We start from the raw sequence: 18734 nt of genomic DNA, 5'->3' as shown, positions 1-18734 counted from the left end.
ATATGGTGGTGCTGATGTTCTCCTATGAGACCAGCTTCCAACCTGCCCCTCGTACCCTCCAAGTCCCTCCTATCCTCCAGAACTCCAAATTCCCATTCCTCCGATCATTCTCCTGCCTTCCCTTTTAATCCTGGAATCCTTAGTAATTGTGCTCGATATTCTTGCCTTCCCTGAACCCTTCTCTGTGGATGTCCCCATTCCTCCTATTGACCTTACCACTCGCCTTCTCGAGGCCGCATGCACCGTGACCTACAGAGAACCATCCTGCCGTAAGACCAACCAATAGCTCCCCCCCCCCCCTTACTTACCAGCTCCCAATTTAAAGGCTGCAGATGCTTCCCCTGACCATGACTGTGTTATATGCCACCCAATACAAAGCCAGCAACCCTTAAGGCCAAACCACTTAGACTGCTGACCATGCCATGTACAGCATGCTGTGCATGACCACCAGACCACAAACTGGACATCCCCCTGCCAGGACTGGGACCAAGACATGCGAACCATACATAGCCCAAGTATGATTCCCACAGCCTCAGGATTGTCTTTTCATTCTGTCCTGTCAGTATGGCCTCAGCCCCAGGGCTGTCTTTACATTCTCCCCCTGTTCTTTTAGCTCAGTCACTCAAAGTCTTGCCTCTGCCTCCCTGACCTTTCCATGTTGATGTAGCAAACCATTTTGCAAGACATCCTGTTGATAAGTTTTAATTCAACAGGCTGTGCATCTATTGCCTTGCTTGACAGCCAGAAGTCTTGGCACTGAGCTTGCAGGGCAGCAAGATTGGCAGTGGCGCTATGAAAGGTAGGCGAAAGCTACGTCTACCAACCTCAAAGTCGCTGGTGAAGTGAAGATGGCCAGGTGCATGCCATGAATAATCCGAATCAGACAAGTCTAATTATCTGCTGATGAGGGGTGTAATTCGGTGGGCAAACCTGATTCTTGCAAGCTGCGTTTTCAATGAATATTCATGATGTGGAAATTCATGCAAATGACGTTGCCTCCAATAAATGTGGGAGGGTATTTGAGGAGGTCACTCTCCTCATTGGAAGATTCAACAAGCCATTAACCAATCATGAAAGTCAGGAAGGAAAGATTCCAACTTATTTTCCCGCCAGTGGAAGACTGACTTTTGCTGTCACACCAAATTTTGTGACCCTGCCCACCGCAATTCCCAGCACTCTTTACCTACTTTCTGTATCCGCTTTACAAACAGATTTCAAACAGATCACACCTCAACCATCTAAAGTCAAGAAGCAAATTCTCCTATACGTAACTCTCCAGAGCATTCCATTTGTTAAATTTAGCAGACATAAACACATCTATTAGGGCTATGTGCTTCTTTCTGCCTGATTTTCCTGAATTCGCCAGACCCTGGCAACCAGTGGCCCCAGGTAGAGGAAAATCCTCCCCATAATGTGCTAAAAGCTCTTTGACAGCGTACACATTGGTTGTGTTTGTGTACCATGTACCCGGTTACATTTTTGTGTGCCTGTGCACATACATCAAATTCAGAGGAGTTTGATTGTCCGGCTGCCTTCCCATGTATGCTTCAATGTCGATGAAGGAGCACTCAGAAACCCAATTACCCTGCACTCATTTTCTTATCACTGGTTTCAATCAGAGTTAAAACATTGCCAGTGGAGTTCCCTGTGAGGGATTGGGTCATGTAAAGAACTGTTTAAACCATTTAAAAATATTTATCATTCCTGTTTTTACAAATAGATGCACAGCCTGTTGAATTAAAACCCATCAACAGGATGTCTTGCAAAATGGTTTGTTATATCAACATGGAACCATGGGCGAGTCACGGAAAGGCCTTTTCGCTGAAGTACAGGTCTTAATTCCCAAACCATCAGACTAAACAATAATCCATTACAGCCCTGATTAAAAAGACACCGCGCAGTACATGAAAGCACAGCAGAGACTGCTGAGATTCCACATTCTTTATCAAGATTTAAATCTTTGCAGAACATCTCACCAATTAGGAGTCACAGCTCCTGACTTCAGAAGATAGTAATCAACACACGGCATAGTAGTGGGGAGGAACGTAAGACATGCAATGATCATCTGTCCACTTTATCCAACAACTGTGACCAATCATAGCATCACTAGAAGGAGGCCATTCGGTCGATCGTGTCTGCACCGACCCTCTCAAAGAACACTCTACCTAGGTCAACACTCATCCTATCCCCGTAACGCAATAACCCAATCTAACCTTTTGAACACTATGGGGTAATTTAGCATGGCCAATCCACCTAACCTGCACATCTTTGGACTGTGGGAAGAAACCGGAGCACCCGGAGGAAACCCACGTAGACACAGGGAGAACGTACAAACTCCACCCAGACAGTCACTCGAGGCTGGAATTGAAGCCAGGTCCCTGGCAGTTGTGAGGCAACAGTGCTAACCACTGTTCCACCATGCCTGTCACCTGGCTTTCAGCATTCTGTAAGATCCATGAAAAGGTGCAGCGGGTCAGAGCGCCAATGTATTGTGCACAGGATGACTGGGTGTCAGTTTCTAAATGCGCTTCTCCATGCAGTGATTTATGCTTTTGGTGCTTCTGAGGGGATGGTAGTAAGCAGAGATTGCGCACCCATTGAGAGTGACCTCCTCAAACACACTCCCACATTCATTGGAGTCAAAGTCATCTGCTTCAGTCATCAGCGTAGCAAGACCACAAAGAAGAAAATGAGGAAAAGTTAAAAGAAAAATGACAAGATAGTTGCTGAAGTGTTGGGTACTCTGAGACACAGACGAACCAACACGGTTGCGATTGGTACAACACAGTTTTATTTCTTTTAACTATTTATATAACAAACTCTGGTACTCAGCACATGGTGACTGTCTGAGTGTCTGGCATGAAGGTCCTTGCCCTGAGCCGTCTCCTGCTGGACTGCCCAGGAAGTGTTGTGTTCCTTGTTTTGTACTTTTGTCCCATTCATTGTTTGTGCTGAGTTTGTTGAAAGGCCCTCAAGTGTAGGACATGTGCATTTCATGTCAAGGATAAGATTTAGTGGGAATATGCATCCCCCATGTTGAAACACCTACCACGTAGGCGTATGCCTTGAAGAGGCGTATCAATGCCTCAGGGTCAAGGATGACTTGCTTCCACTCTGGTGAGGAGGGGATGTGGAAACTATCACATTAGTTGGTGCCTTTCCAAGAGATAGGGAGGGAAGAGAATGGGATAGGGTGGGGATGGAAGCGAACATCGCTGAATGTTTCATCAAAGCAATTTGCAATGATCAATGGAAGTACGTTTGTGTTGAGAGTTTCTTGTTTTTTTATAGCGGCTTCGGGTTTCTGTCAGTTAGTGCCAGTCACTTAAAATCAGCCAAACAAGCATAAAAGATCAATCTTCAGGACAATTTACACTGCGCATATATCCAGTTTCCATGATCTTTGATGCTACTTTAAATGGCAAATTTCAACTTATTGCACCTGTTTGCAACCATTTTAGGAAACACTTCAAATTTAACTTATTTATTTGGGCAAGGAAACTGACAAACACATTTTTTTAATATGCACCCCCCCCCCCCCCCCCCGGCTGGTTCTGCGAAGTGAGCGTGCAATTGCAGGAAGGATATCCGCTCCGGGTTCCCACCCTCCTGTCCTGGTAGCCTCCTTCTGACAGGGGTACCCTCCCTTAAGGCCTGGTAACTTGTGGACTTCCTTCCCCTTCCCCCCACATCCTGGGCTATCCCTGGCAATCCAGATTTCCCCTTCACGAATACCCAGGCCTTCCCTCTCCTCGCCGCCTGGATCCCTGACTTACTCTTCAAACCACAGAAAGTCGGCCCAGGAAGCTTCTTGCTATGCCACTTCTAAGCATTGTTCCTGGAATGGGTGGAGAGATGCCGATCAATCAAGATGTGTCTTCCACTCGAGTTTGGGTCCCAGCTATTGCCAGTCAATGCTCATTCGAATATAAAATGGCAGCAGGGCTTTTGGAGCTCGCAGGGACGTGTTCCCTCATCAACCCTTTGTATGATCGGGGCCCAAGCCTCTGCCATCCTAAAAATCCTGGCCACTTAATTTACTAGGAAACTTACTTATGTACCCAAATGAAACTAGTACATGGTTCTGTAAAATTTGCTAAAGTCCATAAGACCATAAGACATAGGAGCAGAATTAGGCCACTCGGCCCATCGAGTCTGCTCCGCCATTCAACCATGGCTGATACTCTTCTCATCCCCATTCTCCTGCCTTCTCCCCATAACCCCTGATCCCCTTATTAATCAAGAACCTGTCTTAAAGACACTCAGCGATTTGGCCTCCACAGCCTTCTGTGGCAAAGAGTTCCAAAGATTCACCACCCTCTGGCTGAAGAAATTCCTCCTCATCTCTGTTTTGAAGGATCGTCCCTTTAATCTGAGATGGTGTCCTCTGGTTCTAGTTTTTCCTGCAAGTGGAAACATCCTCTCCACGTCCACTCTATCCAGGCCTCGCAGTATCCTGTAAGTTTCAATAAGATCCCCCCTCATCCTTCTAAACTCCAATGAGTACAGACCCAGAGTCCTCAACCGTTCCTCATACGACAAGCCCTTCATTCCAGGGATCATTCTTGTGAACCTCCTCTGGACCCTTTCCAAGGCCAGCTTGTCCTTCCTTAGATTCGGGGCCCAAAACTGCTCGCAATACTCCAAATGGGGTCTGATCAGAGCCTTATACAACCTCAGAAGTACATCCCTGGTCTTGTATTCTAGCCCTCTTGATATGAATGCTAACATTGCATTTGCCTTCTTAACTGCCGACTGAACCTGCACGTTAACTTTAAGAGACTCGTGAACAAGGACACCCAAGTCCCTTTGTATTTCTGATTTCCTAAACATTTCCCCATTTAGAAAATAGTCTATGCCTAAATTCCTCTTGCCAAAGTGCATAGCCTCACACTTTTTCACATTGTATTTCATCTGCCACTTCATTGCCCACTCTCCTAGCTTGTCCAAATCCTTCTGCAGCCCCCTTGCTTCCTCAATAGTATCTGTCCCTCTACAGATCTTTGTATCATCTGCAAACTTAGCAACAGTGCCAGCAGTTCCTTCTTCCAGTTCATTGATATATATTGTGAAAAGTTGTGGTCCCAGCACCCACACCTGAGGTACACCACTAGTCACCGGCTGCCATCCTGAAAAATACCCCTTTATCCCCACTCTCTGCCTTCTGCCAGTCAGCCAATCATTTATCCATGCTTGGATCTTACCCTTAACACCATGGGCTCTTAACTTATTTAACAGTCTCCTATGCGGCACCTTGTCAAAGGCCTTCTGGAAATCTAAAGTAATTTTAATCTATTTAAAACCAGGTGATTCACAGATGATGGGCTGATACATTTCTTAATACAAGGGACAAAAAGCAATAATGTTCTATTCTGAAATAACTCCTTTTGGAATTTGTACCTGCACGACATGTGGAATTTCACATTCAGCTTGAGGGAGAGAAGTGTGGAACAAAGACTAGTGCTTGAAACGTAAATTATGAGGACATGAAGACAGAGCTGGTGAAAGTAAACTAGGAACTTAAGTTAAGGGATTAGTCAGATAAAATGTAATGGCAGACATTTCAGAATACTCAGAAATTATATATTCCAGTAAGAAAGAAAGACTCTAAGGCAAGGACTAACCATCCATGGTTAACTAAGGAAGCTAAAGATAGTACCAAATTGAAAGAAAAAACATATAATTCCGCAAAGATGAATGGTAGGTCAGAAGACTGAACAGTAAATAAAAAACAGCAAAGAATGACTAAAAGATTAATAAGGAGGGAGTAATTAGAATATGAAAGAAAACAAGTTAAAAATATAAAAACAGATAGTAAGAGTTTCTTCAGGGAATTAAAAAGGAAATAGCAAGTAAAATGAGCACCAACGCTCTAGAGAGCCAGTCTGGGGATTTAGCGGGTGGCATGGTGGCACAGTGGTTAGCACTGCTGCCTCACAGTGCCAGGGATCTGGGCTCGATTCCGACCTCGGGTGACTGTGTAGAGTTAGCATTTTCTCCCCGTGTCTGCGTGGGTTTCCTCCGGGTGCTCCGGTTTCCTCGCACAGTCCAAAGATGTGCAGGTTAGGTGAATTTGTTACGATAAATTAGCCCTAGGTGGGGTTACAGGGATAGGGTGGGGTTTTGGCCTAAGTAGGGCACTGTTTAAGAGGGCCAGTGCAGACTTGATGGGCCAAATGGCCTCCTTCTGCACTGTAGGCTCTCTATGCTTATTCTATTCTGATTTCTAATGGAAAATAAGGAAAGCCGAGTGAATTGAACATCTGGCTTCCCTGCAGAGAACATGAGTAACTTCCCAGAAATAAGTGTGAATCAGAAGGTGAATGGAACGGAAGAAAGTAAACAATTACAATCTTGTATGAAACTAATTAACCTCTGTATGCATATCTCATCTTGGGAAGTTACCACCACTGAAAAAGTGAATTATCCAACATAGGTTTTCAGCTCTGTGAAGGAAACCTCATGAAACTTTGATTTTGGACTCTGGTACTCACATGAAGCAATATTTATTTTCTCTGTGGTCTCTGTACTTGTAAAATATTATTTTCTCTATCTCTCTCTTTACTGATTGAGTGTGGACATGCTGTTGTGAACCCTCCTTCCCCCATTTTGAGTGTCTAAAAATAAACTAACCCTTTGAGTCCATCCTTTCTCCAGTTAGCAATGAAGTTAGCTATAGCACCTTGGATCGCACAAAAAACAAGTGACTGGGGAAATCCCACTTACAAAGAGGGAAAGCAATCAAAATACCTTTCTGTTTATAGTGGTGAGAGAAGAATCTTTGAATCTGTAAGTCTCTGGGAAATGATTTCCCCCACACTTTTAACACTCTGTATTGATTCAAGATTGTTGATTTGTTGTCCTGAATCTTCTAATTCTACCAGCTTCTGTACTTGCTTCCTTGTTGAAACTGGTCTCTTTGCTTTTGGTGGCACTGCTGTCAAAGGGATCCACTCCACCGAAGGTCGGTATGTCTGTATCTATCTTCTACTTCGCACACTTGACTTCAACTGGATCAGGTTCTGAGCTGATGATCTCGCAAGAGCACTTGCAGCTTTCTTTTGCCTCATCACCAAATGTAGTAACTTGACTCCACCATTTAGGTCCAAACAAGAAACAGTATTTTATGTGCAGAGTAGCGCAGCTCCGATGCTGCCAGTCGGCCTCCTTGAGCGAACTGAGAAAAAGCCAGCGCTCTGCTTGACGATTCCCATGCTCTAACGACAGATTGGACAAGCGGGGTCACATGACCCTTCAGATGATCACCCCTTAAAGGGGCCAGCTACCACAGAATGCAAATTGTTAAGCGGTAATAAAGAGTCGGCAAAGGGATATAGATATGTGAAGTGATGGGTACAAATTTGGCAAATGCAGTATAAACCAAACTTGTCCATTTTGGCAAGAAGAATAGAAACACAACATATTATTTAAATGGAGTGAGACTGCAGAACTCTGCGGTAGAACAGAATCTGGGTGTCCTGGTACATGAATCACAAAATGACAGTAGGCAGATACAGTAAGTGATTAGGGAGACAATTGGAAAGTTGTCATTTATTGCAAGGCGAATGGAATATAAAAGTAGGGATAGTTCGCTGCAGTTCTACAGGGTGTAGATTAGATCACACCTGGAGTACTGTCTACAGTTTTGGTCTTCGTATTCATGAAAGGATATAAATGCATTTGAGGTGGTTCACTCGACTGATATCTAGGATGGTGGATCTTATGAAGAAAGGTTGGACAGGCTGTGCCTGTATCCATTGGAATTTAGAAGACTGAGGGGTGACCTTTTGAAACTAGTAAAATCCCAAGGGGTGTGGACTGGGTGGATGCTGAACAGATGTTTACCTTGTAGGAGAGGCTAGGGGTGCAATTCAGTGGACGGAAGTTAAAGACCGCTAAACGCGCATTCAGCATGGTGTTTCTCAGCGGCCGCAGCAACCATAAACATCTGACTATTCAACGGTACTTTGCCAGGTTTTTTAGCCTCGGGAGTTTTTTTAAATAATCTTTATTGTCACAAGTAGGCTTACATTAATACTGCAATGACGTTACTGTGAAAAGCCCCTAGTCCCCACATTCCGGCATTTGTACGGGTACGCAGAGGGAGAATTCAGAACGTCCAAATTACCTAACAGCACGTCTTTCAGGACTTGTGGGAGAAAACCGGAGCACCAGGAGGGAACCCACGCAGACACAGGGAGAACGTGCAGACTCCGCAGACAGTGACCCAAGCCGGGAATCGAACCTAGGCCCCTGGCGCTGTGAAGCAACAGCGCTGGCCACTTTGCTACCGTGCTGCCAGGAGTTTCACCCCGCTGATGCCGCACTTAATAGTTTTCCTGCTGCCAAGCTAAAGCTGAACCTCTGGAACCCTCTGCCCTGGAGAACGGTTGAGGCAGAGTCATTGAAAAATGTTTAAGGCAGAGGTCGATAGATTCTTGACTAACAGAGGAGTCAAAGGTGACTGTTGTTAGGTGGGAATGTGGAGTTGAGGTCAGCCATGACCTTATTGAATGGCGAAGCAGGCTCAAGTAACCAATTGGTTTACTCCTGCTCCTAATTGATATGCTTGTCTGTAAATATATTCTATCACGCTGTCTGCTTTGGCTGGTTCATTTTGTGCTTGTGATTACACAAACAAGTTTGAACGGAATCTTGAACCATAATTTCACTTCAGAAAACCAGCATGCATTCAAGTGCAATTTGCGCGCAGATGACCGATTAGTACCCAAAGCAGAAGCTTTACCCGATAGCGCATTAATGGAGCCAAATGTCTCAAGACATTTGAACTGCATAAGGAGATGTTAGGATAGGTTACAAAAGGCTTGGTCAAGTGCATATGCTTTAAAGACTTATTTTTTATAAATTTACAGTACCCAATTCATTTTTTCAAATTAAGGGGCAATTTAGCATGGCCAATCCACCTACCCTGCACATCTTTGGGTTATGGGGGCGAAACCTACGCAGACACTGGGAGAATGTGCATACCCCACACAGACAGTGACCCAGAGCCGGGATTTGCTTTAAAGGCTTTAACGGAGGAGAGCGAGAGACAAAGAGGAGAGAGATTTAGAGGGGGGTAATTCTGAAACTTTATTGGGAGGCCTCAAGTTAGCTTGGGCACTAATACACTTCTGCAGACTGGACTAATAACCTCATACAACCCTGCATGTGCTCTTGGCATCTAATAACAAGAGCAACATCTGCACTCGAGATTATCTTCTTTAGATGCAAATGAAGCACAGACTTGGTTACCTCAGTATTGCCATTCTTTATAATGTTTAGTCTGCATAATCGAGTTTACCAACAGCAGTCTAACTTAGAAAATGGCCCACATCTCAAAAAAACGCACCGATCAATAAGCAGCATAGAACATCTACTGAGTTGCAAATGTATGCACAGACAGTTAAGAACATATACGCCGGGGTGCTTTTGGAATCTTTCGTGCTTGAACTAGGAGGTGTCATCAGTTGGACCAATTAACCCTCAGCAATTGGATGTTATTCTCGGATTATGAGCACTCTCACTGGTATTTTTTAAATTTTGCCATCTACATCTGTTCCCACAACTTCAATCACACAATCTAAAATCTCAGGCTATTTTAAGTCCTGCTATTTTTAAGCCATGGGAATATAGCATTGTGTCCATCAGTTAAAACATTCTATACAAACTTCAACTAGCCACACATGGTAAGGCAAGGGAAACTGTCGATCTGAGGAAAGGGTTAATTCCTTAGGAGTCCAGGGCACGATCTATCTGTGGATTCTATTTTCCTGCCATTGGGACATGACCAACTATTCAGCAAATAGTTTATGTTTCCTGGCTGTATAAAAACCCAGGAAAAATCAAGGATAAGAAAGGATCATTTAATCCTTAGACATTCAACAATCCGCTTCCCCTAATTCTCCTAATCATGAACCTTTTCTTCCCAGTGAATCGACCACTGTTGACCTGAATTAATCATCCCTACCTCAATATAGCTCCCAATCCTCATGAGATTTTATTGGAGCACTTTGGTAAATTTGAACACTTTCTCTGGCTCTTCATCTTTGGAAGCTGTACCCTTAGTGTTTTCACATTGCCAGCAGTTAAACTCAGAAAGCAAGAGACTGCCTTATGATCGGAATGACCTCCCTCAACTCAGCAACTCGCTTCCCACCCCCAGTCAAGACCGAAAGCACATGAGTAAGGAGTCCCTCTCCAACAAAGAACACTGGATTCGAGAACAAAGGAATAAAAGGCTCCGTAATATTTGCCATCAAACTTTATTTTTTCAGGAGATGCTTGCTCAGAGGCAGACGGCTGAAGCTACAGGATTTACAGTTAATGTTGCTGGAGCTGTCATCCCGAGAGAAGTAGGCAGAGGCTGTTAATGGTGGTGATTTCCTTCCTGTCGCTGGAAGCAGTCAGCGTACAGGACTCATACATTCCTGCTCAACTACATCTTCCGTTAAAAACAATGTAACTTGTGATTCTGCAGCAGACATCAGTGGTGACGTTGAAGGAGTTCTCCCTTTAAATGTTTTGACTCTGAGAAAGTGGAACATTACAATCCTGAAGGACGGGTGTCAGGTTACAGTGTCCTGACTCTTTATTTAAACTTACTGTTGGTAAGTTTTTGAATTCTACTCCCAGCTAAATTAGTGGATGAAGGATGGCGTGTTCAACTGGGCAGAATATTATTACGGTGTTACAGAACAACCTGAAATAAATTCTATGAGATGGAAGAAATTAATTATTGTGTCTCCACAGGGTTGAAAGTTCAGGTGTTTTCTTAGTTTTAAAACGGTTTCCCTTTTTGTACAGTAAATAGGTAAAGGTTGCTACTGTGTGTGTTTTTTTGCATTTGATTGACAGATAAAGAGCTAAATAGAAGCTATAACAGTGTGCTTTTTGAATGTCTGTTTTCATTGCTGAGGTATTTTGGAGGCATTTGTTTTTATTGTAAGATCTAAATTCTTTTGTCAGGATTTTTCTTTTGTATCTTGAAACTGAATCCAGAACAGGGAACACGATTGTTTACATTTTCAGATCCTCTTTGGGGTGGGGGTGTCTCAGAGCTGTTCAGATTTCGACATTTTCTCCTTGTTTTGTAAATTCTTTTTGTTGATGTATAATATCTGAAAGAAAATTTCTGCCCCATGATAACATCAAGTGGCCAGTTCTATTTTTCAGTTAGTTCCTTGAAGGATATGCACATTTACAAGCAATTCCTGAATGTGTGTCAGTTTTGTTGGGGGCGGGGTGTTTACCTGGGTGGGTGTCGATTTAGGAATTTGCAGAGATGAGCCGTCATCTTGAATTTGAAAAAACAGACCCTTAAACCACTGTAAGTGTCAGATGAACTATTCTGAGCAAAGGATAGCTCAGCTATCCGCACTGTTATAGATACCAATCAGAATAGATATGGGAAAGAGCGGATGTTAAATCATCGAGTTTACAGCATTCATCGATTGCCAGGTTAACTCTACCCAGGTGTCATCAGGCACCATCTTAGTCATCATTACAGTGAAGAAATATTAATGATCACTCCTATGTGCTATTTAATTCGCTTGTGAGCCATATGCCAATGGCTTCTGACTCGGCACAAAGGAAAAAGTGACTAACCGGTTGGCAAATTTATCATTGCCATTTGTTCAGATTAAACAATGCTCTTCCTGACAACCATATGCAGGGCTCCACGAATCCATCTGTTTTACAGCAGTGGCCTGGGAAGAGGAGATATTGAGTGGATAATATTCACCAAGCACAGCGAGCTGTGTACTGAGGACCAGAAACCAACCTCATGTAAATTTACAAAGGGAGCTCAATTAATAATTCTTTCATCGCACAGCGCACAATATGCTGGGAGCGAATCTGGGTAATTGGAAATAGCTTAGTATATACCAGCAATTATTAAAGGACTGCTAGTTGACCTTATGCTGGCTCAATTTTTTTTGCCAGTAGCTCCAACTCAAAATTATATATCGCAGGCTGAGCCCAGCAACAAAAAGCAGCCCTCTGTGGAGGAGAGGGCCTTTCAACAGTAAAGTCTGACTATTTTTGAGAATGTTTCCCTTGAAGCAGAAACTGATCACTCGAGCCATTCATGCACATTGTTGGACAACCTTTCCTTCACCTCAAGAATGTTGGAAACTTTCTAAGCTTTACACACAATCTGTTGTATGTGGGGCTCGGGGTAGAACTCAAGCCTCCAATCCCCCAAAGCACAAGACTTTTCACTAAATTATCTATAGTTCCAATCACAATCTTATTGCACCATGCGTAAATCACTCTGCCATATCGTAGCACTCTTTGTTGAGGATCTCATGTTTCTTCATTAATGCTTTGAGAAAAGCAGTAAAATTCTTTGAAGCAGAAAGAGAACCAAAGATTATTGTGTTTATTCTGACAGCTCCATCCTTTAGTACCCTTCTGGTTCTCAGTTACGTGAGCTGGAGTTGTTTGCCATTGACCAGAGAAGGTTAAGGAAAGATTTGATAGAGATGTTCAAAATCATGTAGGGTTTTGATAGTGTAAATAGTGTTGGTACCAAAAAGTGCAGATTTAAGGCAACTGACAAAGGAACCAGAGGCTTATTGAATAGCAAGTTGTTATTTCTGGAAAGCACTCCCTGCAAGGGTCATGGGAGTAGATGCACTAATAACTCACAAGGGGATTGGATAAACTTTTGGGCTAAATTGCCTACAGTTTGGTATCATTCCATGATGCATAATGATAACTTTGTTTTCTGTCCGTGTTGGTTGAATCACATGCTGCGGATCAATCATGCATTCAGAGGGTTTACACAATCAACACATTATTGAGAATCAACAGAATCAAACTTTCACTGCAGGGAACTACCTGAGGATTATTGATGGGGGATCAAGCCTAGCTAGGATACGCTTTCAGAGGGTTGGTGCAGTCTCGATGGGTCGAATGGCCTCCTTCTGCAATGTAGGAATACTATGATTCAATGTTATGTTGAATTTATACAAGACACTAGTTAGGCCTCAGCAGGAGTAATGTGTACAGTTCTGGGCACCATACTGTCGGAAGGATGTAAACACATTGGTGAGAGTGCAGAAGAGGTTCACAAGAATGGTTCCAGGAATGAGGAACTCCAGTTATAAAGATAGACTAGGGAGACTGGGAGTGTTCTCTTCTGAGAGAAGAAGGCGAAGAGGTTATTTGATAGAAATATTCAAAACCTTGAGGGGGCAGGACAGAGTAGATAGGGAGCGAGCACAGATTCCAAGTGGTTTGCAAAAGAAGCAAATGTGATGTGGATAAAAAACGTTGCCAAATAACGTGTGGTTCAGGTCTGGAATGCACTGCCTGGAAGTGCGGTGGAGGCAAGTTCAATCAAGGCATTCAAGAGGGCATTAGATGATTACTTGAATAGAAGCAATGAGCTGGAGTTTGGGGATAAGGCAGGGGAATGGCACTAAGTCATGATGCTCGTTTGGAGAGCTGGTGGAGACACGGTGGGCCGAATGGCCTTCTTCTGCATCATAACAATTCTGTGATATATTTCATCTTCTCCTAGCACTTCTGACATCAGAATACCGTACGGAACTATGACTCAATATCACATCCCGGGCAATAAGAAAATCAAAACTTTCATCTGATCATATAGCAGAAATGTGAAAGAATTTTTACTCTCTAAAATTCTCTGAAATCCTTTGAATTCGAAATTTCCCATCAAGCTTAATGAATTACATTTAAAAAAGGATACAATTATACAATTTTTTACATATACAAATAACTGTGAGTGGAGATTCTAAAAAGGCTATGGAATTTTCATCAATCAATGGAATGTAGGTTTTTATCCCGAGGTTCGGAATACAAAAATCAAGTGATGCATCTGTTGTACAAGGTTTTGTTGAGATGCCATCTGAAGTACAGAGTTCAGTTTTCTGGATGCATGTTAGAAAAAAATAATGGTCTTAAAAGTTACAGCACGGCTGAAAGGATTAAATTATGAAGCTAGTTGCATACTTCTAGTTTGCATTTCTTTGAGTTTAGAAGGTTGGAAGATGGTCTAATCATAGTGTGTGAAAAAGGATTCAATTGTATAGATACTGAGAAACTATTTTGTCTAATGCAGGAACCCATGAATATTTAAAATTAGAGCTAGGTCATTTAAAGGGGTGGAACCAGGATGCGTATCTTTCACACAACTGTTATTGGTAATCTGGAATTCTCTCCCCCAGATTGAAACAACTGAGGTTTCCAAGAATAAACTTTTTTTTAAGATGAAGGTGTTATGATAATACGGTTGTGGAAAAAGACAAGTTAATGGAGTTGAGCTACAATGTAACCATGATTTAACTGAACAAAGGAAGAGGTTCAAGGGGCAGAACACCTATTCCTATGTTTCAAATAAAATTACAACACAGCTCTTGAATTATATATTTAGTGATCAAAACCCTACATTAACTCCAATTGCAAAATGAGACATTCAAAAGAAATAAAAATTGGCATGAATGCAGAAAGGACTCCAAATTCACACTAAGGCAGTGCTAATATGGGCGCCCCGGTCTAATACAACTGTCTATTAAAGGTTAAACAACCACCAATTGTGGACTACATGCTGATAGCAGAATTAACGCAAAAAAACATCTCCCATGATTGGCAAAAAGTGACTGTTTTTATCATTGACAGGAAAGAGGTCAAGAAGATGGGAGACTGGAGTTTTTTGGAAAAACTCCTTGATGAGGTCCAGGAACACTCCACTGTGATTGGCAAGATCTGGCTCACTGTCCTCTTCATATTTCGGATTCTAATCCTGGGCACAGCTGCAGAGTACGTGTGGGGCGATGAGCAGTCGGATTTTAACTGTAACACACAGCAGCCAGGTTGTGAGAATGTCTGCTACGACAAGGCTTTCCCAATCTCGCATGTCCGCTATTGGGTACTACAGATCCTCTTTGTGTCAACGCCGACACTTATCTACTTGGGTCATGTGATGCACATAGCGAGGCAGGAAGAAAAGCTGAAGCAGCAAGAGGAGGCACTGAGATCCCTGCCATGCAAAGACAGCCAAACTGAACTCATCATGAAAGAAATTGCAAGAAAGAAGTTAAAGTACTGCATTGATGAGGCAGGAAAGGTCAAAATTAGGGGAGCACTGATGTGCACCTACACACTCAGCATTATTTTCAAGATGTCATTTGAACTGAGCTTTCTATTTGGTCAATGGGTCTTATATGGCTTTACCATGCCTGCCATTTATGAATGTGTAAGAAATCCCTGTCCACACAAGGTAGATTGTTTTATATCTCGTCCCACAGAAAAGACCATTTTCATTTTATTTATGTTTGTGGTAGCTCTGATATCGGTCCTGTTAAACTTTCTGGAATTGTTCCACCTCATTGGCAAGTGTCTTATCAGGAGCATTCAGACCAGCTCCAAGAAACAACACTATTTAAAACCGTCTGACTTTCCAGGAGGTCACTACATTGAAAAGGAGTCAATACCAATAGAGTATATGTACCCATCCGTGGAAGGGGCTCACGGACCTTACCAGAGCTGCAACAAGTCCTCTACTGAGCAAAATTGGACAAACTATAATACAGAGCAGATATTGGCAGGCCAAAAGGTCAATCCGATGCCACAGGGGCATTTGCAGCCATTTAACTTTTTGAGGGATGTCCCTGATAAAGTAGACCAAAGCTCAATTCAAGAACAAAGGCCTACTAGTCCAGCCAGCAGTGTAGGCAGTAGGAGAAGAGACAATGACATTGCAATCTGATTTCAGGTGAACATCAAGTTCTGAATGAGCAATATTTAAGAATGGTTACGCTTGACAAATCAGTATTTCAGGACTTTCGGATATAGTCAATGAGAAAAGTTGAATAAGTATCCATTATGGATTTCAACACACTTGACGTATTTCAGGTACAAGTACAAAGATGGATGCCATTCTGCAGAAGAGTGGACAAATACATATCTCTGACCCAATTACTGCATGGAGTTATTATTACATTTGTAATTTATTTCCTACTTATTGTGAGGTTTTGGATTTCTTGGTTGATATTCTGAGGTTGAACTATGCCTTTTGACCGAATGAAAGATAGCAACAACTTTTAACAAATCAGAGTTATTCAGCACACCTAGAGGTTGTATTTCAATGTGTTTCTAACTAACACGGAGCTACAGTGGTTAACACTGTTGTTTCACAGCGCCGGGGTACCAGGTTTGATTCCTGGGTTGGGTCATTGTCTGTGCGGAGTCTGCACATTCTCCCTGTGCCTGCGTGGGTTTCCTCCGGGTGCTCTGGTTTCCTCTCTCAAGTCCCGAAAGACATGCTGTTAGGTGAATTGGACATTCTGAATTCTCCCTCTGTGCACCCAAACAGGCGCTGGAGTGTGGCGGCTGGGGGATTTTCACAGCAACTTTATTACGGTGTTAATGTGAGCCTACTTGTGACAATAAGAAAGATTATTATTATGAATACACATTCCTCCAGCATGCGCCAGTGATCCTTTGTCAAAAAATGTCGATGTCTTATTTGTATTTTTTCTTTTTTTTGGCATCCATACTGTAAATATATTTCTCGTCCTCCTATTTGGGTGCCACTTGTCTGCCATTTCCTGACTGAGATGCTGGTGTGTGTGATGGCTGGTGCCAGGCTTTTATTAGTGCTGCTCTGTAATCAACCAGTAGAAGGCATACAAGAATGGATTTTATTGAGGTGCTTCAGATAGTTCAATTTAGTACCACCCTCATCCCCATCCCCATATATTAACACACTAGAGGTGGGGAAAACTGAGTATTTCAATCAATCAGGGGATAATTCAGCATTCAGTTAAAAATAATTACTAATGGGCAGCACGGTGGCACAGTGGTTAGCATTGCTGCCTACGGCGCTGAGGACCCGGGTTCAAATCCCGGCCCTGGGTCACTGTCCGTGTGGAATTTGCACGTTCTCCCCGTGTTTGCATGGGTTTCACCCCTCCAACCCAACAAATGTGCAGGATAGGTGGATTGGCCATTCTAAATTGCCCCTTAATTGGAAAAAATAATTGGGTACTCTAAATAAAAAAATAAAAAATGACTAATCATCAAATAGCAGTAGACATAACTGACGTAAAACACATCAAGCTTGGTACAAAGCTATCATCTAGTTTGCTCATCTCTTTCTAAAGCGGTGATGCACCACATCAGGGGTCTTTCATGTCAATTCCTGAATAATATTTTTCGTGACGTGGTGATGCCGGTGTTGGACTGAGGTGAGCACAGTAAGAAGTCTTACACCAGTTTAAAGTCCAACAGGTTTGTTTCGACTCACTAGCTTTCGGAGCACTGCTCCTTCCTCAGGTGACAGCCGAAAGCTAGTGATTCGAAACAAACCTGTTGGACTTTAACCTGGTGTTGTAAGACTTCTCACAATATTTTTTCAAATACAGGCAAAATACCGCACATTTTCTATTTTATGACCTCGAGGTAGTGATCTTGAATAGAATTGGAAGAATCACACCGTACCTCTAAAGAAAATGACAAACTATACTCTTATTTATAGATTTATTTGTTGCATTGTTTCCCTATTTATGGATTTATTTGTTGCATAATTTCAATTTGAAATGTCACCACAGGCCTCCGAAGCTCCCGTGGAAGCTCTATGGTTAAGATATAACACGCAGAAGTGAATCGCGCACAGCAACACTTTCCTCAGCAAAGTACTAACTTCCTGTCAACTAACGCCATTACAATGCTAGTCAGCATCATATTCTCAGCAAAACAAAACTCGATGAGCAGAATAATCCTCAATGGTAAACCTCAATGAGTGAAGGGGCCTTGCACAGGTCACCAAGAAATAAACATAGCTGCGTGCGCAATCAGACTCTCGGAATTTGAGTTCACACTTGAGAAAATTGTCTCATGACCACCTCAAGTAGCTTTAGCTCACTGTGTTGTCAACATAATTCCAGACGTTTCATAGAAATGCGAGAATTGGAGGGATAGCAGACAACTATTAGTTCTGTAAATAATCAGGTGATTTGTTCAATTATTTGTTGAAGTGTATTGTACAAGTTGAATTTTGTTTTAATTCTTGGTGCCACTATGAACTGCTGACCAAAATAAAAAAAATTCAAAATTAAATGCCAGTCATGCAATTTCTGCAATTTATTTTGTCTGGCTTTGTAGCCAAAAAATGTTTCAGTCTTTTACCTGTCCATGCATTTTATTTCAGAGCTGAGCAGCAGGACTTTTGGGTGGAGTGGATATCAGTTCCTATGGAACTGTATTTGAGACTGTCACAGTGAAATGATCCCAGGGATTGCAGAAAGGATTGGCACAGTACCCTGCTCGGAGACTCCGGTCTCCAATTTATCCCAGATCAATACAGAAAAAAAGAAAGATTGCACTTATACCAGATGTCTCATCATGTTTTGCAGCCAATGAAGTACTTTTGATGTGTAGTCAGTGTTATAGTGCAGGAAATGCGGCGGCCTATTTATGTTCCATAAACACCCATAAACAGCAATGTGATAATGACCAGATAATCCCGAAAGACATGCTTGTTAAGTGAATTGGACTTTCTGAATTCTCCCTACGAACAGGCACCGTAGTGTGGCGACTAGGGGATTTTCACAGTAACTTCATTTCAGTGTTAGTGTAAGCATCCTTGTAACACTAATAATCTGCTTTTTAGGTGATCTTGATTGAGTGATGAATATTGGCCAGCAGATGGAAGATAATTCCTCTGCTCTTCTTCAAACTAGTGCCACAGGGTCGCACTGCCATGG

At 42.6% G+C, this 18734-nt stretch overlaps 1 protein-coding gene across 1 annotated transcript; it reads left to right on the top strand.

The window, feature by feature from the left end:
- Window positions 1–9941: 9941 nt before the first annotated feature.
- LOC140418175 (gap junction alpha-4 protein-like) lies at window positions 9942–18092 on the top strand. Its single transcript, XM_072501602.1, has 2 exons — window positions 9942–10610; window positions 14647–18092. Exon 2 carries the CDS (start codon window positions 14663–14665, stop codon window positions 15734–15736), a length of 1074 nt encoding a protein of 357 aa, XP_072357703.1. The 5' UTR covers window positions 9942–10610; window positions 14647–14662; the 3' UTR covers window positions 15737–18092.
- The last annotated feature ends 642 nt before the right edge of the window (window positions 18093–18734 follow it).

Source organism: Scyliorhinus torazame, chromosome 1 (genome assembly GCF_047496885.1).
Source record: "Scyliorhinus torazame isolate Kashiwa2021f chromosome 1, sScyTor2.1, whole genome shotgun sequence".
NCBI classification, from domain to species: Eukaryota; Metazoa; Chordata; class Chondrichthyes; order Carcharhiniformes; family Scyliorhinidae; genus Scyliorhinus; species Scyliorhinus torazame.
The sequence above is the reverse complement of the archived record's forward strand: the minus strand, read 5'-3'. Positions and strand labels throughout refer to the sequence as shown.

Coding starts and splice junctions, on each gene's coding strand:
- LOC140418175 (XM_072501602.1), top strand. CDS start 14,663: ATGGGAGACTGGAGTTTTTTGGAAAAACTCCTTGATGAGGTCCAGGAA.